The following is a 24,647-nucleotide window of genomic DNA, read 5'->3' on the forward strand; positions in this document are numbered from 1 at the left end:
GAGGCCAAGGACACAGGGCTCTGAGACTAGGAGTAGAGGTCAGCTGTCAAATGCTGCTGAGCTGCCAAGTAAGATGAGGTCTGAGGATCTCACTGTCCATTGGACTGAACAAACTGTTGACCTTAGAGCATGTCTGGTAGATTGGTAGGAGCAGAAACCACATCAAAGCGGGTAGAGACCAGCGAGTAGAAGGTATTTTAAAAGGTCGCCCTTGGGTGGGTGAGGATTTGAGCAGCCAGCCTGCAGGGATTGGTACAGAAATCCAGTAAGAGATGGTAAAACTCAGAAACTCAGAGCCTCACTCTTGTTAAGACATGGATCTCAACATCAACAGAGAGGAAAAGTTGGAAATTTGTCTCACAAGCAAAGAAGAAAGTGAATGGGAAAAAGAAGTCATGTGGGCTCCTGCAGAGACCACACCAAGATGCTGGCCACTCTCTGGACCGCCTGCAATTAAGGCCCACGTCTCTGCTGTTCCTGGTCCTACGTGCCTCTCGGAGGCCTTTGAGGTCAATTAAGGAACAAACTGAAACGAACAAAAGTTGCTGTGCCTTGTGTTAAGAGGACTGACCTTTGGAACAGAAAACCCAGTATTAAAAATTCGTGTTCACTACCTGCTCTCTGTGTGATCTGGGGCAAGTTTCTAAGCATTTCTGTGGATTGTAAGAGTCTGTTTTCAGAAATGTAGTAAGAGAAAATGTGCGTGGATTAGAATGGAGACAGTATAGAATTCAAAGATTCCTTTTCTCTTCTGGGTGCTAACCCTGCAGCTATGAACATGGCCCTTCCTGAACCCACAAGGTGAGAACATTCTGGAATGATAGGCTGACTCACCTCAGCCAGCAGTGTCCAGAGGCAGAGGCACACAGGCACTCCCTGGGAAACAGAACCTGAGGTGACAAAGCTCCTCAGCGCTGTGCCCGATCCAGCCTGGCTATCCTGATGGCTGGAGCTCAGATCAGATCTGCTCACTTGGTCCAGCAAGCCCATCTGCATCAGGGCCCCATAACAAAAGGCCAGCCCTCACCCTCTCCCTGCTCACTCTCACGGCCCCATCATGGGTGGTGCCGTCAAAGGTAAATAGTAGGCTTGCCCAGGGAGCTGGCAAAGCAAACGCATTTGTGCATCATCATCATTGCTAAAGCTAACATCACCACGTGCAGTGTGTGTGGGTGGAGAGGGGCTGACAGCCCAGCTGGTGAAGCCATGCCACAGCAATCCCCTGGCCCACAGCCAAAGGCCCAGGACCCCATCCTGGAGCAGCAATGTGGATGGAGGGATGGCCCCCAGCTGGTGGTAGAAGGCTTTCTTCCTTCCCTGAACCCCTAGTCCAGGAGAAGCCTCCTGGGCCACGTGGTCTGCTCTGAACACAGCCTGGGGAGGCATGTGGGCTCAGCACATGATGAATGGGGCTGTGGGAGCCAGGGCCCTTCCGGCACGGTCTGAAGCATGTGATATTCCCAGGAAAGACTGGGAGACTTTGATTATTCCCTTTGGATTTGAAGAACAGATCGCAGCTATCACAGACAGGATGCAAAAGGAATTGAGCAAGGGAAAGATTAGCCACATAGCAGAAGTTCCCTCTGGATCCCCCTGGTGGGCAGAATACTCTCACACCACTTCTGTCCCCAGAGCACCCCGTGGGCCCTGCCATGTGGGATCTCAGCTCTGGAAGATCCGGGGGAGAGCTGCTTCTGTATGCCAGTGCCTGCTGGTCACACTGGCTGGCTTGTCTCCATGGGACGTCCCTTTCCCGGAATGGAGAGCTGGCCCTGGGCTCTACGTTGGTGTCTGCTAAGGAGGGGTCTGTCCCTCAGTAGCAGAGATGGAGCTGCCTACATCCCTCAGTTTCAGGCACTGGACAGGCCTGGAGCAAGGACCCTCAGCCCTATCTGCACGTCAGAAGAAGCCATCAGTAAACTTTAAACAGGACCAATGTTCAAATCCCCAACCCTTGACCAATTAATTCAAAACGTCTGAGGGCGAAGCCTAGGCACAGGTATTTTCCTTCAAAGCTTCCCAGGCGATTCCCATATGCAGCCAGGACTGAGGACCACTGTGTGGACGGATAATGGTGGTGGTGGTCTTCCCTTCCAGGGGAAGAGCCGTGAACTGTGAGCTCCAGTGTTACTTTCCGACTGTGCTTCATGGTATTGTGGCGCCATGCCTCTCTCTTTTTCCTTAGTTTTGTATCCTAAAACATGATTCGTATTCCCTTTGTCTTTTCTGTTCTGTTTCGTTAAGCTGAACTTTTTATAGTGGTCTTGGTTTCTTTCCTTTTATTCTGCCTTTCATAGATTTATTGATTCGCCATCCAACGTTTAATGAATGCCCACTATGACAGGCGGTGTGCTAGCTGCTGGGGAGACAGCGCGGGCAAGAAGGCCAGGTCTCACGAATGCATGTTCTACGGCAATTTACGCTGTTCTTTTCTCTTCTTTTTTTCTGTGATATTTGAATTTTTTTTTTTATAGACATACATCACTGGCCCCTTCATTTCGTCTTTTTTTCACTCCTTGAACTCCTCTTTAGTATACTGATATAAACAAAGCCTCTGCCCAAGGGAAACTAAATCAGCTCAGTTACTTTCATCGGACAATGTTTTATACGTGTGTGTGAACGTGCAGGTCTTGTGTTGTGTATGTATGGGAACTCTAGCATCAGAATAATGTCTGGGTTTGGAGATTCCTAATCCATGCCTCCTTTTACTTCTGTGGGAAGGATCTTAGAGAACACAGGCTTCGTTAAACCCATTGTCTCTGCCCCCAGAGAATACTCAGTAAATGAAGATTTATTGAGGGCTTTGTATGTGCAGGACACTGAGCTAGATGCTTTTGGGAGGGGAAGGGTTTTGGGGGCTGACAAGGTAACAGGAAGAGAAAGGCCCAGCCTCTCCCTCAGGAAGCTCACTAGGAACATTGGGCTATGTTTCATGCAGAAGGAGTGAATGATACAGAGCCGTTATAGTGAGGGCCAGTAGGTACTTAGGAAACCCAAAGCTTGGGGCAGACAATCTCATGTCATTTCCAGCATCTGTGCACATTATTCTGAGGTGGACAGTACTGTGGTCCCACATTTCTGGTGTGGACCCTTCCTCTCTCAGCTCTGCATCTTCCATCAAATAGGCACCAATGGATACTAGTCCTAGGTGACAGGCTACTGGCACATACTTCCACCACTTTGGCAGAGCTCACCCAGGAGCCAGGGACTAGGCTTTTCTTGTTGAAAGAAGAGAAACATTTCACTTACTCTCTGCTCACAACCATTATAAGTTTGATTTGTACTTTCTTCCCCAGGCCCACAGCCAACCACGGGCATTGTTTTTAGCTCCTAGTACAAGGGAATTTGTTGTTAGCTGCATCTTATAACCCGAGGGAAAAAACAAACCTGTTTTCTTTTTCTCAAAATCTAGGGATTTCTTTATAGATCTGGATCTACTCTCTGAGATAGTGGTTTTGAAATTTTTTTTTTTTTTTTTACTGTGATCCTTATTAAGAAATACATTTTACGTCACCCCATATAGCTGAAATGAAGTTTCCCAAAACATTACTTGCCCTTACCAATTGCAATGCCCTCAGATATTTTATATTCTATTTTATTTTTTAAAATGAGCGGATCATTCACCAAATTAAAATCATGGGATAAGAATGGGTTGTAAACCCCAGTTAAATACTCTTCTAAGGTCAGCTCTCCACATTCTTGGTCTAACACACCCTTGTGGATTCTTGGACAACAGCAAACTCTAAGCTTTTTCAGTCACCAAGGTGCCTTCTGAGCAAAGCACGGACTGCCATTCTTAAAAGATTTAAATTCATGGGCCTGCGCCTTTCTGCTGCTTGTGGCTAAAAACTGAAACGGAGAATCTTTTCTCCTCTAAGACATGTCCTCTTAGGATATTCTAGCAGCAAAAATCAGAGAACAAAAATTGGTAAACAAGTGATAGAACTTGTCTCTGGCTTTTGATGAGGTTTTCCCTATGTTTTTCACAGCTGCTAATAGATCACATAGATAATAGGTACCCGTTAAGCTAACACACGTAAAGAGCCCACCACCTGCCTGATCAGATGCCCAAGGAGTGTTATTCCCCCACTGCCTCAGTTGATGAGAATTCCTTGATGCTTTGACAGGACTCGAAGCTTTCTTATATCTAAGAGGTAATATATTCCCACACCAAAATGCCTCGCAAAGGTTAAACATGTTTTTAAGTCCTTTCTCAATTTTTCTAAATGTAAAAAGGGGTTAGGTTGGCATGTGTGCCAGCCCAGATGGGCTAGAGTGGTCACGCAGGGAAGCAGTAAGATATAGAAGCGAATGCATGGCTTGTAGAGCCAGACTATTTATGCCCATTTCCCATCATGCTTCCCACCCACCTCCCACTGGTCTAAGCATGAGTGGGGACCTATGAACACTCATTCAGTGCAAGTAGGTTTGGGGATCCTCCTCGAAGCTGCTGGTGGCATAGAGATGGGTGGACTCCTGACATCCTTAGTGGCAGGACAGAAGCTTTGGGTCTCTTGTTGAGCTTGTGGGAAGTTTAATGAAGATACCAAGTGTCAGAGACTCAGGAGCATCCATGCTCAAATGGCAGACCTCGCCTGGGGGGTATTTTCTTCTTCCTTCTCTGTGCGTGCCATTCTTCAGCCTCTGGGACCAGCCGATGGCCTGCCGGGTTAGTTGTATCAGTACCCACACACCACCAGTGTGACCTGAGACCTCCATGCTGCCCTGAAGCCGAGCCTTTGTCATAGCTAAATCATTGGTCACCCACAAGCCAAATTTTTCTGAGCAGATAAGAAAGGAAGACAACATCCTGATACCAGGGAGCCAGGAAAAAAGGGCCACCCATGTTGTCATCACTTTACAGTCAAGATAACCAAGCTATAACTGTGATTTTAAACATATGAGAAACACGTCAGCAGATCAGGATCTGAGGTTGGGTCATAGAAGCCAGTTCCAGGCTTCTCGCTGGATCTCAGAAGTCAGGCTCTCGGCCTCGCTGCCATAAGGGTGGGCCAATGCAAGGATGATTTAAATATATTTGTTCATATTAACCGAAGGCAGTTGTTCCTGATATTTGTGGGAAAATTTTTAAATTTTGCCCTCAAAGGTATTTTGTCACCCAGGCTTTAAATGCCAGCTCTGCCTGCCCAGTTCAGACCCAGCCCAGCATTCCATCAGAGTTTGCCCAAAGGAATCTGCTGATTCATGTCACATGAGTTGCATGGCTCACCCCTGGTTCGTATCTCTCAATTAAACATGCAGACAATAGGTGTGTGGTGTGCACTTTGGTCCAACACTTCCAGTCACCCGTGCTTTGGATGTGGGGTGGGGACATAAACATACCTCTGCATCACGGAGACCAGGGTTCCCGGTGGTGCTCCTGAGACACCGTGGGAACACATTTCATACTAAGAGACCTCGCGTTTGGCAGCGGCTCCATGGGTTAGTTGTTACAAAGTACTGTCACTCCTTTCATGGCTTTTATTTATGACCATGGCTTACAGCCAAGAAGCTGAAGCCACGATGAGGGATGTGCCCAAGTTCTCACAGCTTTGGCCGACCTGGGATTCCAGCCCCATGCCCCTCCCCAGCAGACCAGTCCCTGACACGGGCAATTTCTGGGCACCCACATTCCGGGGAGGCCATGTGAAGGGAGTTGAGTGGGCTTGGTCTTTTGATGCCTTCATCTAGAACATGCTACCCATCTTTGACCCATCTACCTCGAGACATCTGCCTTAATGTTAATATTTATTATTTACAGCCAGCCACTGCCCTCTTTCAAAGGTGAACACAGTAAAATTTATGACAGGCACATTATCAGACAATAAAGGAGCATAAAAGGAGGAAGAGTGACAACTGGTCCATTTGTGGAAACGGTTCATCTGAGGCCCGCAATACTTGGAGGATTCTGGCATGGGGCTGTGGACACACGTTTTCCTCCTGGGGCTGCTGCCACTTCTGGGGCAAGGTAAGTCTGCCCAAAGGGTCAGCCCTGCTGGTGTCCCATGTTGCTGAGGCACGGAGCTTGCGAGCGGAATGTGTACTCTTCACGAGCACAGAATGTATAGTTCAGACCCAAGCGGGCTGGAATGCTGAGGTTAAGTGCCCAAGGCCATGGGGTGAGAAGTCTTGGGATAAGTGAGAAGGACGAGCAGCAGCTCCATGGTGGGAGAAAAAGCCATGGGTGTAGGGAGTCACAAAGACCTGGATTCTGTTCTCTGTGCTGTGTGGAGCCTTAGGCAAGAGCTACCTCCCTGGACCTTGATTTTTCTCATCCTTCACGTGGAAATATTACTAATAAGAAGCATATTTTGATTATTACTTTTTATGGGCTTGGTTTTGTTTTTGCTGAAAGAACAGAAGAAGACAGATTTCGGGATAATAAATTCTAAAAGATTGCTCACTTTCTTTAGTGCCATTCACCTTGATGGAAAAGAGTGGGCTGCCAGCCAGGGCTTTGGGTTTCTCCTGACAATAATAATTACAGTGAGCTTGTGCCTCTACAGTCATCCCTCTCTGCCCCCGTCCACCTGACCTCTGGCTCTTCCCTCCTCCCTTTGTTAGAAAGACAGAATTCTTTACACTGGGAAGAATCTTAAAGATTTTTTTAGCTTCTCTCCCAAATGAAAGTCCTGGGCCCAGAGCGAGAAAGCATTTGCCCTGGAGCCCCTAGAGGGACAAAAGGAGATAGAGAACAGAGGCCTGGCTGCAGTCCAGGCACCAGTCCTGCTGTGTACCTTGGACAAGTCGGTTGCCCACTCTGAATCTAGGGGTGTGCGTGTCTAGATGGGAGGATTGGGGTGAGGGGATAATAATGCCTACTCTGCTTACTGCACCGAGTGATTGCATTTTCCTGATTGCTACTGAGGCTGAGGAGCTTTTATTTTAACGCTTGTTGACCATTTGATTTCCTCTGTCGTGAAGTGCCTGTTCAAGTGTGTTTCCCATCATTCCATGGGTTTTTAGGAGGAGTTTTTCATACATGCTGTGCACTCACTCTTTGTGGGTTATACGTAGGGCAGATACATCTACTCTGAAGTTTGGTTTTCCACTCTCTTTATGGAGACTTTAGATGAGCAAAATACTTAATTTCGGGGAAAAAAAAAAAATGAAGACCACCCACATGAGAACAAATGGCGTCTATTCAGAGGTTGCTGTGGCAAGGGGGGTCAGCCAATATCACTTGTGTTGGGCAGAGACTCCAAGGCAGGCAGGGGAGTGAGAAAGCTTGAGAGTAAAAAGGGGAAGGCTTCAGGGGTCCTCTGGTTGGAGGCTGTTGCCATGGGGAAGCTGGAGGTTGCTAACTAGAAACGAAGTGATTCATTTGGGGAATGTATCCAGCTTTCACCGGTTGATCCTGAGTGGAAACGAACAAAAGTAGAGAAGCTGCGATCATGGCCCAAGTTATACAGAAAGAAAATAGATTTTTGTATATTGATTTTGAACCCACTCCAACTCTTATAAACTTTAATGTTATCTGTATATTCTTTTGGATTTTCTATATACATAATCCTGCCAATAATGACAGTGTGGTTTCTTTTCAGTCTGTGTACCTTTTCTTGCTTTTGCCTTACTGGGCTGGCTGGTGTCTCCACGACAGTTTTTCACAGAGGTGATGGTCGGAGGTATTCTTATTTCCAAGTTAAAAAAAAATTTTTTTTAAATGTTTTGTCAGAAAGTATGGTGTTTGCTACCAGCTTTTCTGTAGATAACTCCTTATGAAACTAAGAAAGTTTCTCATTTGCTAAGCGGTTTTTCTTTTTTTTTTTTTAAATCATGAGCGGACATTAAATTTTATCTAATACTTTTTCTGCACTTATTAAGATGATTGTATGATTTACTCCTTTAATTTTCTAATGCGGTGAATTAATTTAGTTGTCTTCTTATTATTCTGTTTATATTTTCAGTCTTTGCCTAATAGATTTACCAAAGACCATATGTTGTATGTAATTGTCCTGCCTCTAAAAAAAACTCTTTTAATCTAGAACAATTCTTTAACCTTTTTTTTGTTGGTTTGTTTCTTTTTGTGTGTCATTAAAAAATTTAGACTGGCTTTTGACGTGTGCACTCCAATTTGGATTTGTCTAAACTGTTTCTTTATTGCTAGAATCAGATTAAACTCTTTGGCCAGAAATGCAACATAATGTTACATCCAGGTGAGACACATTAGGGAATCCACCTGATGTTAAATACGCTAAGTAGTCATGTTAAATCTGATAATTTGGTGAAGGCGATGTCTGCCAGATTTCTCCCTCGTAAAGGCACCTTCCCCTATGTGATTTGTAAGTTGTAGGGAGATGCTGTGATACCATCTGACTGGTGATTCTTGTCTGAATCTATTATTACCATGATGAGCGTAAAATGGTGATTAAAAAATGCCTGTCATTCCTTCTAATATTAGTTGACATTCCTTCATAAAAAGAGAGTCTTTACTTTTTCTCACTCCTTTTATGTTTTATCTTTTAAACATAAAATGGACTTATGGATTCTTTGATTAATCAGTGTGTGATCAAGTTCAGTCATTACTTTTGGTGCTCGAGTCATTACATATTTGGCCAGCGAGAGCCCTTTCAAGCTGAGTCCTGTGTCCTCATCGATTTTTAAGCACTTTTTAACATTATGGAATAAGTTATTCAGGCTAATCTTATATTTTTCCTATCTTGGCCATGGAGTTTGGCCATTTCTTCATGGTTCCAACTGGTAGGGAATTTGATTTAGAAACAAAGATCTGGGTTTGAGGCGTGTTCATTGCTGCTCCCTCTCAGTGGACAGAGCTAAGAAACAGTTTCCTTTTTTAAAACAATTACACAGCTACCTCTAATCTTAGTTAGAATTAGACTTTTATCTCCTTTTCCCATTTCAGATTTGTACTGTCCTCCCACCGTGCGAACCAGGGTTACAAAAGCATCAGTAATTGTATCCACTTGCTGAATCCCATGACGTACATACCATAATATTGGAGTTACTACAACAGTAACACCATCACCAACAAATGAAGTTCAGATTTCTTGGTCATTCTCTTGTCCTCAGAATATATCCCACACAGGGTGTATAACTGAAATTCTTTGTTCAAAATCACTTGGATTAGTTTTTTTTCTTTTGTTCTCTTTGTGTGGTTGTTTGTTTGACATATAGTTAAGTTTGTCTCCGTTTGGATTCGGTTATAGGGTTCTGCCATTCTTATTGATTTTTACTTTTTTTTTTTTTTGAGTATATAAAACATTAACATGGTTCAAAAGTCAAAACTATGTGAAAAAATATACTCATGGTGTAAAGTTCTCTAGAACAGCCCAGCCCCATACTAAGCATGATACATATACAACAGCGTCCCTTTAAAGGGGGTGGACTATTATCCCCATTTTACAGGAGAGAAAACTGAGACTCAAATAACTAATCCAAGGTGATCTAGCTAATAAGTACATGAGCCAGAATTCAGTCCTGTGTCTGAGTCTAGAGCAAGGCCTTTTACCACCACCATGCATTACAACTGAGCCCAAGAAAAGACAGACTCACAACTGGGCTTTTATATAAGCTTTAAAATGGCTCAACAACACATTTGAGAACAAATTCTTGCTCTGAAAGTTTGGGTTTATAAAACTAAAACATCATTATTTCAAAACTGTAATTGGCTAAAGCAAGTTGGCAAGAAATCACTGTATCTAGTAAAATACAACTTTCGCCTGATTTTTTTTTCTTCCCTAGAATGGGTCAAAGTTCTCCAAGGGAACATCATGCTTGTGAACGAAAATTTGTTGCCTTGGCAATATGCCTATGCAAAGCCAAAAGTGGGAACTGGGCAAAGTCATCGTGTGAGGAAAAGAATATCTCTCGTTATTAGAACAAGTAAAACTAGTCAACATTCATTTTACAAGGATCCTTTCCTGCAGGTTGCCAGCCCAGCCTTCTAGAAATATCTTTTCAAATGAGAGTAGAAACCTTGGAGAACTTCTGGTGGCCCAAGTCCTTCCAGTTATTGATGAGAGAAGGGAGGGGACTTGCTCGAGTCATATATTTGATGGCATCCCCACCCCCACTGCAGTTCACACACTTGCCTCCAAATTCCTGCTCTGGGCAACAAGCACAGGTATGGGATTTTCTCTGCGGGCTCGGGAATCTTGCGTTCCTGGAATGTCATCTGTACCTTGTGGATTTTTAGGGTTTTATTGTCAGTCATTATTTTCATCAAGTTGTGTTTTTGCTACTGTCAATTAACTGAGCATCCTTCTAAGAACTGGAGTTAGGCAGAACCTGGCTGGTAGATAATAAACCCAATGTAAAGAACCGTCTGGGGAGAGAGAACTGATTTGCATAAAATCACTGGAGAAGAATTAAGTACGAAAATAGATGTGAGTAGCTGTAATACAAGCAACAGGATTCAGAGAACTGAGTGATGAATGTGGGCTGGAGAAGTTTCATGTGAGAGGTAAAACTCGATGGAGCAGGATTAAGATAAACACAGGAACAAGGAGGACATGCAATTGCGGGGAGCAGCATAGCTAAAGACAAAGTGGGGGCTCAACGTGATGGGTATGAGGAGCAGGGAGCGGGCCTGTGCTGGAGTACAGGGTGGGTGTTGGGGCACGTGAAGCGTTAAATAAAGTAGAATTTTGAAATCCCAAGACAAAAAGAACAATAGAGATCATCATAGTGTCCATTTGGCTTAAAGAGACTTCTGAAACGATTTAATCCAAATCTTTTATTTTACATTTACAAAAACTGAACCCAACAGAGGTTAAGCGACTGGTCCAAGGTCATGCAGCAAGCTGAGAATTTGAATTTGCTAGAGCGAGAAGTGGAGAGCTATTAAAGATTTCTTCAGCAGGGTAGTAGCCTAACACAAGTGGTATTTTGGGCAAGATGAGTCCCCTACCTTTAGATACAAAAGGTCAAGAGTTGGAAGAGGCAACACACTGACCAGTTGTGTATGTGGCTCCAATATAGCGGCCCAATAGGGAGCTTGCTGGGCTGTGGGAAGGCCAGGTGCTTTTCTTCACCCTAGGCAAGCATTTCCTCTTGCATTCTTGCATCTCAGTGAGAAATAGTGGTCCTCAGGCAATGCTCCCTTCTTCAGTCCAGAAACTACCAGTTGTCTCTGGAAAGAGACCTTCCTGATGGGGGACACCATACGGCCCCTACACTGTTCCATGACATTCCCCTCCTGTTGGAGCTCAGTCATCATTGCTCCTACCCTCTCCAGCTTTGAGAGTCCCTGGTCCCCTTTAAAGTTCTGGCCCGTGGTGGCCGAGGCAAAGCTGGAGCTGGAGTGACCGTGGGGGACATTAGTGTAGAAGGAGGCAGGGCTCCGGCCTGCCACCACCAAGGCGCTGCTTGTTCACTTTCACCACAGGACCCTCTTTGGGTTGTTCCTGACTCTGGCTCTGCCTCAATTCTCCCCATGAGGAAGTTGAGGACAAAAGCAATCTAAAGACAAAGCTTTCTTTGTCTGAGGTCATACGGTGAGTCATGGCAAAACCTCAGGTCGACTTCGAATGTGTTCTCTCCTGTTGAGACTGCTCCCTACAGCCCCCTTCACGCTCTAGGGGTACAGCATGTAGATGTGGGATATTGGGAGGGCATCAGGAGATGAAGACAGGAGGGAGCACTGGTCTCTACCTGGAGTGGAATCTGTAATGGGTGGTGGCGTCTCCCTGTGGCCGTCAGCACAGGACTCAGCACAGGACACGGAGTATTTAGAGAGTGGTGGTTTGGGACTTGCCACACCATCTCTAAAGTTTTTTGTAACCTTATCAGACTAGAGATAGTATCTACCCCAAGGCCAGGACAGTGTTAATCCTATGTCATTTTTGGCATCCTGACTATAAATCTGGATTGACTGATGGGTAAAGGCAACTGAAAATATTGGTCCGGTAGACATGGCAACAGAATAAATTTCCCTATGCTAGAAACTCGGGTTATAGAATGACACACCTAATAATAAGCTTTTTATAAACTTCTCTTAAAAAGACTTTGGTCCCAAGGAAAGCATACCGGAGTAAGTTAAGGAGAATCGAGCTACACACACGGCCCTTTTAGTAACTTGTGAGACGTCTTTGTCAAGTTTGCTACTCCCTGGTTCTTAGTTCCCAGAGGTATCGAACAAGATGATCTCAAAGATCTGCTCACCTTGACCATTCCAGAATTCTCAGACAAACGTTCAGAGGTCAGTCTAGCTACCCCAGAAAGTTTCTCTGTCCCTCAGCGTCACCTTCTACTGACTCTCAAGCACCACATTGATGGAAGGACACTAACATCCTGAGCTTCTCAGAGCACTGGATATTCTAGCGTTGGCGCAGCAGCCGGGCGTGACTCACGGTTTCTGACTCCGTGCCCCCAGGTAGTCACGTGCTGGGCCTGTTCACAGGTCACCAGCAGCATTCCACAGGCCCTGGGCGTGAATGAGAATGAGGTGCTGCAGACCTGCTTACAGTCCAAAACATTACAGGGGACAAACACTGGCTGGTTTAGACCCTCCCCTTCCACTCAGCTCACTGCTTAGTGGATGCCAGTGCTGGAGGGAGGCCGGCCTCTGCCCTTGGTCTGTGTGAGCTGCCGGAAGTCACCAAGCCTCTTATAAAAATGCCAACAGAGTCATAAATCCTGCCTCTACTTACTTTTTAGGGTTGCTGTGAGGACGTTATGCACTTTTCAAAGAGCCCAAGAATTTAATGTACACTCAAGAGTGGTCTTAATTCCACACGCGTTGACAGTCCCGCCCACTGGCCAGGGCAAGCAGCTTCCTTTCATCCGAGGAGACAAGTCCCCCCTCACATGTGTACAGCCCTCTCTTCTTCACACAGCCCTTTCCTCTTCTGTGATTCTCACAACCACCCCGTGAAGAAGGCAGGGAAGTCCATCTTACCCCCACTTTATAGATGAGGAAGCCAAGGTCCAGGGAGAGTAATGCTTGATCAAGGTCACAGAACAGCTGTCTTTCCTAAAGGCAGGGACAGGGGTCGACAATTGTACTCCAGACACAGTATGAATAGAAAAACATAAAGGAAATCTATAAACTGTGAGAGCATGAGCTGTTTTAATTTTGCTTTTGCAATCACCCCTGGCCACCCGCTGGACTGACACTTTGGGTTTCTTTGAGGAGCGGAGGCTCTCAGACTCAGAAGTACACGAACATCCCTCAAAGGGCTTTTAAAAACTGCTGGTGCTCAGCACACCCAGGGGTCACCCCACACCAGTCAAACCTGCATCTCTGTGTTGGGGAAGCTAAGTTGAGAACCATTGCTTCAGAAGGTACTTCCCTAGGAAGAATTGTGTGAGACTTCACCTAGACAAGGCCTGACACCCCAATGGCCCTTTGTCAGTTCCAGGCCCTCTCTGGTATTAGCTGTGTCCAACATGGATGACTGATCTCAGCCAACCCTGTTTCTCAGAGTGTGCACAAATGTCTTTCTCTTTCATTCCCATCAGGGTAGAAAAGTATATTTTCTTCCCATACTGACTTTAATGAGGTGGGAGTTTACCAGGAAGCTCTAAGCCTTTCATAGGTCAATGAGCTTGAGGCTAAAACAACCTTCCAAAGTGAAAAGTTCCCTTGGGATTCCGTGATTGGGGTTCGGTCATGTCACACGTGCTTTGACAACTTCTTCCACGATGCCTCAGGGTGCTGTGAGAATAGGCAAGAAATTTTCTTCCCATTTACCTGATAGGAAGCAGAGAACTGGAGTGAGGGTCCAGATCACTCTAGGATTCAGTAGGGACTTCGGTCTTCAAGTCTGGACACTTAACATTTAGGTTCCAAGTGTAGCCTCTTTGTGACACTCCAGATCATCAAGATAAAAACATGAACTATAGTTATACGATGAAATCCCAGAATATGGAGGCTGGAAGGACCTGAAAAATGTCTATGCTAAGTATCTCTCTGATATCAAAATTATAATAATCATAACTACCAATTACTGTACATTTACCGCAGGTCAGACACTGTACTTTGGTTTACATGTATTTAATCTTTATAGCAACTCCACAAGGCAGGTATACCAAACCTACCACTGGCCCAGTCCTGGTTTGGGGGTCACATGGAACAAAGCCAGCCCCCTGGGCATCCATCCCTTTACATATGGAAGGAAATTCTCATATACCCACCCCTAACCCATCTTCTCTTTTTTGGTTTTCCTAAGTGTGTTTCAATCTAATATCTGACTATTTATGTTTCAATGTGTCCTACCTGTTCTATGACCTTTTCTCCTTCATTTATTTACTTATTTCATTTCCACCACTCTACCCTGTCCAACATTAGCTTGCTAATGACACATTTTTTATTATTTTGACATTTAAGATTACAACATGCATCCTTGACTTATAAAAGTCTAATATAAATGAGTAGTCTTATCACTTTCCAGATAAAGCAAAAACGTTTTAACTGTGTAACTCCATTTATTCCATCCAAATCCCATTCAGCAATATACTACGTATGTTTTAAATTCCACACTACATTATTTTTATTGTTTATATTGAAACTGGCAAACTTTTTTGGTAAAGAGCCAAGTGGTAAATTTTTTGGTTTTGTGGATCATATATGGTCTCAATCACATATTGTTCTTTTTTTTTCATAACCCTTTAAATATGTAAAAGCCATTCTTATCTAGAGAGCCATATAAAAATAGGCTATGGGCCAAGTTGACCTATGGACCATAGTTTTCAGGCTTCTGTTTTATACAGTCAATATTATTTTGGCTTTACTTACATACTTACTCAGGTCTTTGTTCCTTCTTACATTACCATGCTTCCCTCTGGGATCATTTTTCTCTTAATATTATGAATGTGTCCTTCCACTGACTTCTGACCTCCATGGTTTCTGATAAGTTGGTCATTAATCATAATGTTGGTCTCATGTGTGTGAAAAGTTGGTTTTCTTCTGTTTTTGAGATTTTTTTTTCTCCTTGGCTTTAGAACTACTCCTAGACACATTGATTATTACAGTTGATGTGTTTTGGCAAAATTCTCTTTGTGTTTTTCCTACCCAAGGTTTTTTTTTGTTTTTGTTTTTTTTTTTTGTTTTTCCCCCAGCTTCTTTTATCTGTGGCTCAATATTTTTCATCAAATGTGGGAAATTTTCAGCCATTATCTCTTCAAATCTTTTTTCTGCCTCTTTCTCTCTCTACTTCTTCTGGGACTTAGTACCTGCATGCTCCCGCGTTTGACAGTATTCACAGATCTCTGAGGTTCTGTATATTTTTCATTTTTCCCTTGTATTTTTAAAAATGTACTTTCTATTGGTCTTTCTTTAAGTTTACAAGTTCTTTTTTCTGCCACCTCAAGTTTGTTGCTGAGCCCATCTCATTTTTCAGTTATCGTACTTTTCAACTCTGGAATTTTCTTATATATTTATACTTATTATAAATATATTACAAATATATATAAAAGAAAATATTTATATCTCTTCTTGTAAGCCTTTAGTCTTTGTTTTTCTGTAGTTCTTTGAACATTGTTTCTTTTATTATTTGAATATGTGTATATATGTAAATATATTAGCTGCTTTGAAGACTTTGCCTGCAAAATCCAACATCTGAGCCCACTCAGAACCAGTTTCATTCACTGTTTTTTCCTTGAATACGAGAACTCACTTTTCAGTTTCATGGCATGTCTAGTAACTTTTGGTTGAAAACTGGATATACTTGTTAAAATTTAGCAATTTTGGATTCTGTTTTATTTTTATGAGGATTGTTGGTTTCTTTTTTAGTAATTTGCCTGGACTTAAACTCTGGAATCTGTCCTTCTCATGGTGAGCAGCTACTAAAGCCTTTGCTCAGATTTTTTATTTCTTGTGTTTATTTTCTTAATCTAAGGAGTCACACCTGGGTCTGCATGGTTTAGTGACCGGCCAACGATTTGGAGAGAGGTTATCCTCAAACACCTAAAGTTTATAAGGCTCTGTCTATTGATGTGTGTGTAGGTTAAAAAATAAACACAAAGCTACTGCCAATTCTTCGGTTTTTCTTCACTTTAATTTTACATGGGGCTCTTGCAGGTCTTCCTAGCACAAAAATAGATGTCCAATCAGCCAGGAATATGTGAAGAGCATGTCTTAACCCTTCCTCTTTCCTGGTTTGCTCCATTAAGTATCTGATTAGTTCACTTCTATTCCAAACTGGGTACAAAACATCAGGCTAACAAAGCTGTGAATATTACACATTTATTCCCACATTAGTCCACCACTTTTCACTTATTACCGTCTAGTTTTTTCCCTCTCTCTCTTGGTTTCTGTTTATTTTATGTTGTCTCCTGGTAGTTTTTAAATTGAAAGACAGGCATCGTGTATGAAAACTTAGATAAGTTCATGTTCTGGATGGTGCTATCTTCTTCCCTAGAGGCTTTATTTTGGCAGGTGGTCAGGTAGGGACTAATCAGGAATCAGATCGATTCAAAGCTGGGCTTTAGTCTTTTTAGAGGCTGGTCTACTTCAAGTTTATCTCTACTCCTAGTGTCTAGTTCTCTGAAGTCCCAGCTGAAAGCCTGGTATATTTACCATGGCTCCTCAATTTTTTCTTTTTTTTTAATTAAAAAAAAAATTTTTTTTTAGACAAGGCAACCCTTGGTCAACCTCACAGATTGCAAAGATCTCGTCAGCTTACAATCCTTTATTTTTTATTTTTTATGCCTACAGCACCTGGTCTTCCTAGGTGGTCTCCCATCCAAGTACTAACCAGGCCCAACCCTGCTTAGCTTCCGAGATCAGACGGGATCAAATGGCTCCTCCTTTTTGATGGGTGTTGAACCCCAGTATTTTCCCTACCTCCATGGAGCTCTGAACAGTACATTAGCCTCTTACCTGCTGATTTGTGTTATATGATTTGGCAAATGCTTCCGGGGTAAAGATAGCATCAAATATTGGGCTTCCTCTCTTCATTTCCTATCTCTCTGGCTCTTGGCCCCTCAAATTCTTGCTGCCTTTACAACTCTCAACAGATGGGGTGTCTCTGTGTATGTGCGCGTGCGTGTGTATGTGTGTGTGTGTGTGTGTGTGTGTGTGTGTATGTGTGTGTATAAATGCATAACAGAATGTCCACGGAGGAAAAAAATAAGGCCTAGAAGATTCCATAACAGTCGTAGGAAAAGATGTAGGGAGCCACTGATTATCCTCAAAAACAGCCAATTTTGAGCGCCTTTAAAACCTTTTAGAACTAAGTTGGTAGATAGGAGTTCTCAACTCAGTCCCACCCCTCTAAAGAACAATTTTAATTTTTGCTGCCATAAAATTATACTGATAATGACATCTATCTCCCTGGATTGTTTTAATGATAAAACAGCAGCACTGTTCATCAAAATTAACATATTTCAAAATTTATTTTGTGCCAGCACCGGGCTAGATTTTCTTATATTATTCGATTTAACATTTTTTAGAGTTCTGAGTATATTTGCTGTCGTAATTTTTTTTTTTTTTAAAGAAAACTATATATATCAGGAGACTAAAGGCTTTCTTTGAGGGGCAATTTTTTATTCCTCAGACTTGGAGCCTAGAGGATAAGAGATGCTGAATGGGACATTTCTCAAAGACCCGAGTAGAGTTGGCTTCCAGCCACTGTATTCCTCTGTCCGAAGATCCTAGCAAAGCCCAGAGAGGGGCTGTAACCAGCCTTATAATCTAGAGGCGGACCCCAGGCTCCCATGTGGGATCCCTGGGGCCAAGGGCTATTGCCAGGAGGAGATGCCATCTTCTCATTTCACTTCGATGACCATTTTTCTAATGCAGTCGTGATTGAACACTGGTTGGCAAACAATAGCCCGTGGGCCAAATCCTGGTTTTGTATGACCTGTGAGCGAAGATTTCATTTTAAATTTATTTATTTGGATGCTTAGTTGTTCCAGCACTGTTTGCCGAATGGACCATCTTTTCTCCATTGTATGGCCTTTGTTCTTTTATCAAAGGTCACTTTGCTCTCTTTATGTGGGTCTTCTGGGCTCTCCCTTCTGTTGCGTGGATCTAGTTGTCTGTTCCTCTGCCGATACCACGCTGTCTCGATGGCTGTAGCTTCACAGGAAGTCTCGAAGTTTGGTAGAGCCAGTCCTCTGCCTCTGATCTTTCCTCCTTCTGGGCCTCACCATAAAAACGTTAAAATCAATTTGGCGATATCCACAAAAGGTTTTACATTTTTAAATAGTTGAGGAATATAAAAAGATTGTTTCTTGACATGTAAAAACTATGTGAAATTCAAATTTTAGTCTCCACGGATAACGTTAATTTGTTTGCACATCGTCTACTGCTGCTTTCACTACAGCAGCAGAGCCGAGAAGTTGTGCAAGAAACCGTACGGTCTGCAAAACACATTGACTCTCTGGCCCTTTACAGAAAGAGTTTGCTGATCCCTGGTCTAGATCTTAGGCTGTGACTTAGCTTATTGCTTATAAGCGCAGCCCGTGGAGCCAAAACACCTGTTTTCAAATCCTGCCATCACCATTTGCTGTGTCATCTTAAAAATGTCATTTAACCTTGCTGGGCCCTTATCCATAAAATGGAGATAATAATATTTATCTCATAGAGTTGTTAAGATTCAAGAAATTATGTCATGTAAGTGCTTAGAACAGTGCCTGGCACATAGAAGTTGCCTATATGTGTTGGCTACCATATACGTTTTTATCCTGGCTTAAAAAGAATATTACCAAAATAGTCTCAAATCTCTGCCCTTCTAATTCATCTAACACACTACTCTCAGAGTGATGGATGACCAGCTTAAAACACACCTCCACACTCGCCTCTTCAAAAACTGCTCATGGCTTCCTGCTGCTCATGGAGCTGGCACTGGCAGCTCCACAGCCCAGCTGCTGTCTGTGCAGCCTTGCCTGCTCTCCCCTCATCTCCCCTGCCCCCCAGTTACAAACCCCGTGCTCCAGCCTTTCCAGGGCTCTGTATTTGTCCACACCTCTGCGCCTTCCCATCACATAGCTCATTCTGCCCAGAAAGCTTTCTTCTGGGAATCTCAAAAGGGTCACTGAGATCTGGGGGCAGGTTATAGCTATCTTTCCTGTTACAAGCTCCAGTGTGGAAATCAGTGCCAGATTTCCCAGTGGGGATGAACTGGAAACATACTCTTGCTCCTCCTGAAACACCAGAGAATTCTTTTTAGGGTAAAAAAGTAAAGCTGCAGATAAAGGCAGGGGTGGAAAATACATCGAGCCCTCTCCCCCACGTCAAGCCTCTCTTTGGCTTTGCCTAATGTTGTTTGGGGGTTCTCACATGGTATGCCCTTAACAAGGAGAGTGCGCCTGGGCAGAGAACTGGGCGGGGAGAAGTCAAAGGAAGCAAGGGACCTGGATCTCTGATTACGCATCAGTACCATAAATGTATCACGAAGCTGTTTAAATAAATAAGCATCAAGATTATGAAATGACATGAAAAATGCTCATGATACAACATTAAAGGGAGCTTGCAGGATACAAAATCACATACACATTAATAACAACTGAATGAAAAGTTTACCTGATGGTGGACACGAAAGTGTCAACAAAGGGAATCACTTTTGGTTGTAGGGATAGAGGCACCGTGGGTGACTTTTTTTGTTGTTGTTCCTTTATTGAGAGTGCTGTTCATTGTACTATACTATTATTTGCATATTTAAAAGGTTAAAGGTTTTATGGGAAAATTCACCAACTTGTACACTTAAAACGAGTCTTTTTATTGCATGTAAGTTATGTTTTTAAAAAGTTTTAAAAAAGTGATTGAAAAAACTGACCCAAAGTAAGCTGGGGTGAGGACAGTGTTTCTACAGTCTCCCTACCTGCCTTTTCTCCTGCTTCAGCTACTTTCAGCAAGACCCTTCAAGACAGCCCGTCCAGCCGCTATGTGCAGACATGGCTATGGAAGCCCCATGATTAGCCCTTCTCCTAAGCTCACATCACCCTTCAGACTATCCTAGAATGTCCTCTGCCTTCCCTGCTTTGCCCTGGCTCCCCAAACAACAGCAGCCATTAACATTACCATCCCCTAGAGTTCTGCCGTTTGCTAGGGAACCAACCGGTAAAGGAATCTGTGATGGTGAGCCTGTGCATGGTGTGGGGTTATTGCTGACCCCTCCCAGGTAACACTTTTGCTTTCCAACCTGGGGATTCTGCCTTAATGGGCTGCATTCATGGAAGCACAGTGTTCCAAACAATGGAGGTGATTGTTGGAGGAATGGAATTAAGACTCTCCTAACACAAGAGGTGTTACTAAGGTGAGCATGTAGGTGTAGGCTGGCAGCAAGGCCACGAAAGGTGCAAATTTGAGTTCTCATTAATTTTTGAATTCCAGCTAACTGACCTATTTTTGCTTTCTTCCAGGGACTACCCAGGCCAATACCTCTCCTGAAGAGAACACATTGGAAAATCAGCTATGGACTGAGGTAAGGGCTTTGTCCTCCTAAGAGGTGTTGGAGGGTGAGATGGTCCCTTCCAGGGAACAAATCCAGGTTTTCATGCAAGTTGGTAGGACCCTTCCTGAGGCCTTGAGGGAATGGGCTGGATGAGATTCTTCCCCCAGGAGAGCCTGGCTGCCTGGCAGAGCAGAGATGGCCCAAGTGTGTCTCCTGGAATTTGGGGCTCATCATTCCTGCAGACTAAGTGGGTGGTTCCCAGAAGTGTCTAGAAAAAATTATAAATGGGCTTGTTATCTCTATGAACCTTGAAGCAGATGCTGTGAGCTATCTAAAGGCATCTGGATAAGGACTTCCCAGAATATCCATAAGATAAGAGTTGAGAATAAATGCCTTATCTCTTACCGTAAGCAGTAACCCAGGAGAAATTAACTTATATTTTCCTGTGATAGTGAGATGTGGTCAAGGAACTCATTTACTGTGTGTTGTCCCCTGTTGGAGTATAATAAGTCCTCAGTTAACCTCATCAATAGGTTCTGTGGTGACCTGTAATAAAACCAGTTTTACTATAGACTAATTGATATAAACAAGAATTAAGTTCCTACAGCATCTCATCAATGTTATAATGAAACATCATTGAACAAAATGACATCATTCGAACACCTGCTTATTTCCTCTTCTTCTCTCAATTCTGGAAAGGAAACATGATCTCCTTCCCCAAAGCCTTCCATGTCGCTCACAGAAGCAGGATCAGCTTTGGACTCCTGTAGCATCTGAGAAGGCCCGAGGGTCTTGAGAACCCAAGCACTGGTCACCCAGTCCCTCCTCTGCCTCTAGGCTTAGGACATGCCAATTTGATGGAGACACAAGAATCTCCAGTTTCAAGTTTACCCAGTTTCCAGCCACATATACACATAATGTCTTTTGTGTAAATAATCAAATTAAAAGAGAGAAAGTAGATAATACAAACTAATGGAATAGCATAGATGGACTTTTTAAAAAACCTCTTAGTCTAAGTATACTGGGTCTCTCCTTAATGTGCATAATTTAAAATGTACTATTTTACTCATTTCTGAATGTACATGTTAGTGGCATTAAGGACATTCACATTGTTGTGCAAGCATCATTACTGTCTGTCTCCAGAACTTTGTCATCACCCCAAGAATTGATTTTTCTTCTCCTTTCTCATCCTCCCTCCTTTTCTATCCCACTGTTCAGAGGCATTCTTACCTGCCACCTGCTAAAACATTGTGAAAAGACGCATGGCCTCTTTTACTAGGTGACCTCGGTTTAGAAGAACATGACTAGGGACAGTTTGGCGCCTGGACTTTGAGCCTAGCTAGAGCACTTACACCAAACTTTCGGGACCTGCAATATATCCATAGGAGGCAGTTGATGTTTCCCATATTTGGTTTCAGTTGCAGATCCTGGAAGGTTTTCCTTTCCTGTGCAACCTGGAGACATCAGGATCCAACGCGTCTTCTAAGTCAGGTATGTGACCCCCCAAGCCATACCCAGGAAGGTTGGAATCCTCTCTCCGGTGTGGCCAGTAGGGGCTCCAGCCCTACTTCTGTTGTGGTGCGATCAATTCTAAGATCCACGGAGCCAATTGAGATGAATTATGAGCCTTTATTAGCCTGCCGGCGACTGACCCTCTACCACACAGGGTTCCAGGAGATCAGCCCCGAGCTCCCAAAAGAGGCAGTTTATACAGCCTAGAGCCACACCCTGGTTTAACATCAAACAAGCAAACAGATTACAGAAGCAGAAGTTGGCTGTTAGCATATCTTTGCCCAGAACCACACCCTTAACATTCCCCACTGTTTTTTTAGGGGAATTCAAATCATTGATTCCTGCCTACACCCTTTTTGACATAAGTAGTTAACAGTAGGTCTAATCCTCTCCTATTCTGTCAGGTTTCACCTAAAAGCCATACAAAGACCCCCTTACTTTAGGAGGAAGAGAATTAAGATGGTCCAGACTGGTATGGTAAATCCAATGACGGGTGCCCAGCCATCTTGACCGCGGTGGGTGTTGTGAGGATGACAGGGAAAGGTCCGTCCCAGTGGAGCTCAACAGAAGCAGGCTGTACCTTTTTCACCCAGATCCAATCGCCTGGAGCATGGCTGTGTGGCTGGACTGATGCTGAGCAGTTGTTCTGGTGGTGGAGACCAATTGGCGGGTCTCCTGCCGTGCGAGATAGAGGGCCTGCAAGGACTTAAGCAGTGAAAAATTATGAACTTCTGTTAGCTTTTCTTCCCCTAACTTGGGGAGGAGAGGTGGGGGCCTTCCAAACATTATTTCATAAGGCGTGATGCCCTTACAATAGGGTGTGCACCGTGCCCTTAACAGGGCAAAGGAGAGGAGACTCACCCAGTTTTCGCCAGTTTCCAGCTTGAACTTAGTTAGGGTTTCTTTCAAGGTTCTATTCATTCTTTCTACTTGCCCTGAACTCTGCAGCCTATAAATGCAATGCAATTTCCAATTGATCCCTAACACCTTTGCTAGAGATTGGCTGGTCTGGGCAATGAACGCTGGGCCATTGTCAGACCCCAACGTTATGGACAGGCCAAATCGAGGCACTATTTCTGAGACTAATTTCTTTGCTACTACCTGAGCGGTCTCCTGCTTAGTGGAGAAGGCTTCAGTCCATCCTGAGAAAGTGTCAATGAACACAAGCAAGTACTTGAATCCGAAGGTACCTGGGCTGACCTCAGTGAAATCCAACTCCCAATGTTCCCCCGGTGCCTGTCCACGAAGCCTCGTCCCTTGTTGTATTTCCTTGGAAGGCTCTGGATTCACTTGTGCGCAGATGTGGCACCGGGCTGATACCTGCTTGGCCATTCGTTGCAGCCCCGGAATGTAATAGTCTCTTTTCAACAGTTCAATCAACTTGGTCCCTCCCAAGTGAGTGCTCTGGTGAACCTGGGTTATGAGGTCTCAGCTCAAGGCCTCAGATACTACAATGCGGCCGTCCGGGAGCCTAACCCACCCAGTAGATTCTTCTTTGCCTCCCAGCTTGTTGCATAGTTCAACTTCCCCTGAAGTGTAGGTAGGGGTGTCCGTTAGCACCCTGGGCGGTAGGGCCTGCAGAATGTCAATTGGCCCCACTGGTTTTGGGGCAGCCTCCTTTCCTGTCTGATCAGCGAAGGAGTTGCCTTGTGCTACCTCTGAGCCCGAGTTCTGGTGCCCTGGGCAATGAATGATTGCAACTTTCTTTGGCAGCCAAATTGCCTCTAGAAGGGCTAGTATTTCTTCCTTATTCTTAATTTCTTTTCCTCCCAAAATCAGTAGCCCCCTTTCCTTATATAACGCCCCATGTACATGTGCCGTGGCAAAGGCATACCTGCTGTTCGTGTAGATGTTAACAGTCTTGTTTTCACCCCACCGCAGAGCTTGAGTCACTGCTACTAGTTCAGCCCGCAGAGATGAAGTTCCATGGCTTAGGGCTGGTGCCCAGATGACAGTTTCAGTGGTAACCACTGCAGCCCCGGCATACCTGACTCCTTCTGAGACGAAGCTACTTCCATCCGTAAATAGAGTAGTGTCCGGATTTGGCCAAGGGCTGTCTGTCAGGTCCAGTCTGGTGCAGGTGACGTTCTCTAGGACTTCAAGGCAGTCATGCAGGGGTTGGCGAGGGTCATCGTCAGGCAGTAGGGTAGCTGGGTTGAGTGCGGCAGTTTTCGGGAACTGTATGTGAGGTGAGTTGAGAAGCAGGACCTGATACTGGGTGCTTCAAGCATTGGAAATCCACCGGTCCGGTGGACTGCGAAGCACTGACTCAACTGCGTGTGGGGCGATGATCTGGAGAGTCTGCCCTAGTGTCAATTTTAGGGCTTCCTTAGTGAGGATTGCAGTGGCAGTGATCGCCCTCAGACAGTTGGGCCATCCTGCTGCCACATGGTCCAATCTTTTGGAGAGGTATGCAACTGGTCGCTTCCAGGGTCCTAGGGTCTGTGTCAGGACCCCTTTCGCGATTCCCCGCACCTCGGTAACAAAGAGCTGGAATGGCTTTTCCAGGTTAGGCAGGGCTAATGCAGGGGCCGTGGTTAGGGCTGCCTTCGGGGCTTCAAATGCCTTCCTTTCTTCCTTTCCCCAGGCTAGGTCCTCTCCTTTCCCTCCGGTACTGGTGTACAGGGGCTTAGTTATTTCTGCGAACCCCGGAATCCAAAGCCTGCAGTAACCTACTGCTCCCAGGAACTCCTGAACCTGTCGCTTGGTGCGTGGCTGAGGTATCCTCACAATAGCCTCGATCCGACTAGAGGACAGAGTCCTTTTTTCTTTCTGTAGATTGTACCCTAGGTCCGTTGCTTGGGGAGTGCAAAGTTGAGCCTTCTTAGCAGATAC

At 44.4% G+C, this 24,647-nt stretch overlaps 1 protein-coding gene across 1 annotated transcript in view; it reads left to right on the forward strand.

Moving 5' to 3' along the window:
- The first annotated feature begins 5,272 nt into the window (after positions 1–5,272).
- Positions 5,273–24,647, forward strand: part of PLB1 (phospholipase B1) — a 135,567-nt gene continuing 116,192 nt past the window's right edge. The window contains exons 1-4 of the mRNA XM_011370761.2: positions 5,273–5,457; positions 5,762–5,968; positions 20,269–20,330; positions 21,725–21,791. Coding sequence (XP_011369063.1) covers positions 5,914–5,968; positions 20,269–20,330; positions 21,725–21,791 — 184 coding nt within the window. The 5' untranslated portion in view covers positions 5,273–5,457; positions 5,762–5,913. The remainder of the gene's footprint in view (positions 5,458–5,761; positions 5,969–20,268; positions 20,331–21,724; positions 21,792–24,647) is intronic.

This window comes from Pteropus vampyrus, unplaced genomic scaffold (assembly GCF_000151845.1).
Source record: "Pteropus vampyrus isolate Shadow unplaced genomic scaffold, Pvam_2.0 Scaffold173, whole genome shotgun sequence".
Lineage (NCBI taxonomy): Eukaryota > Metazoa > Chordata > Mammalia > Chiroptera > Pteropodidae > Pteropus > Pteropus vampyrus.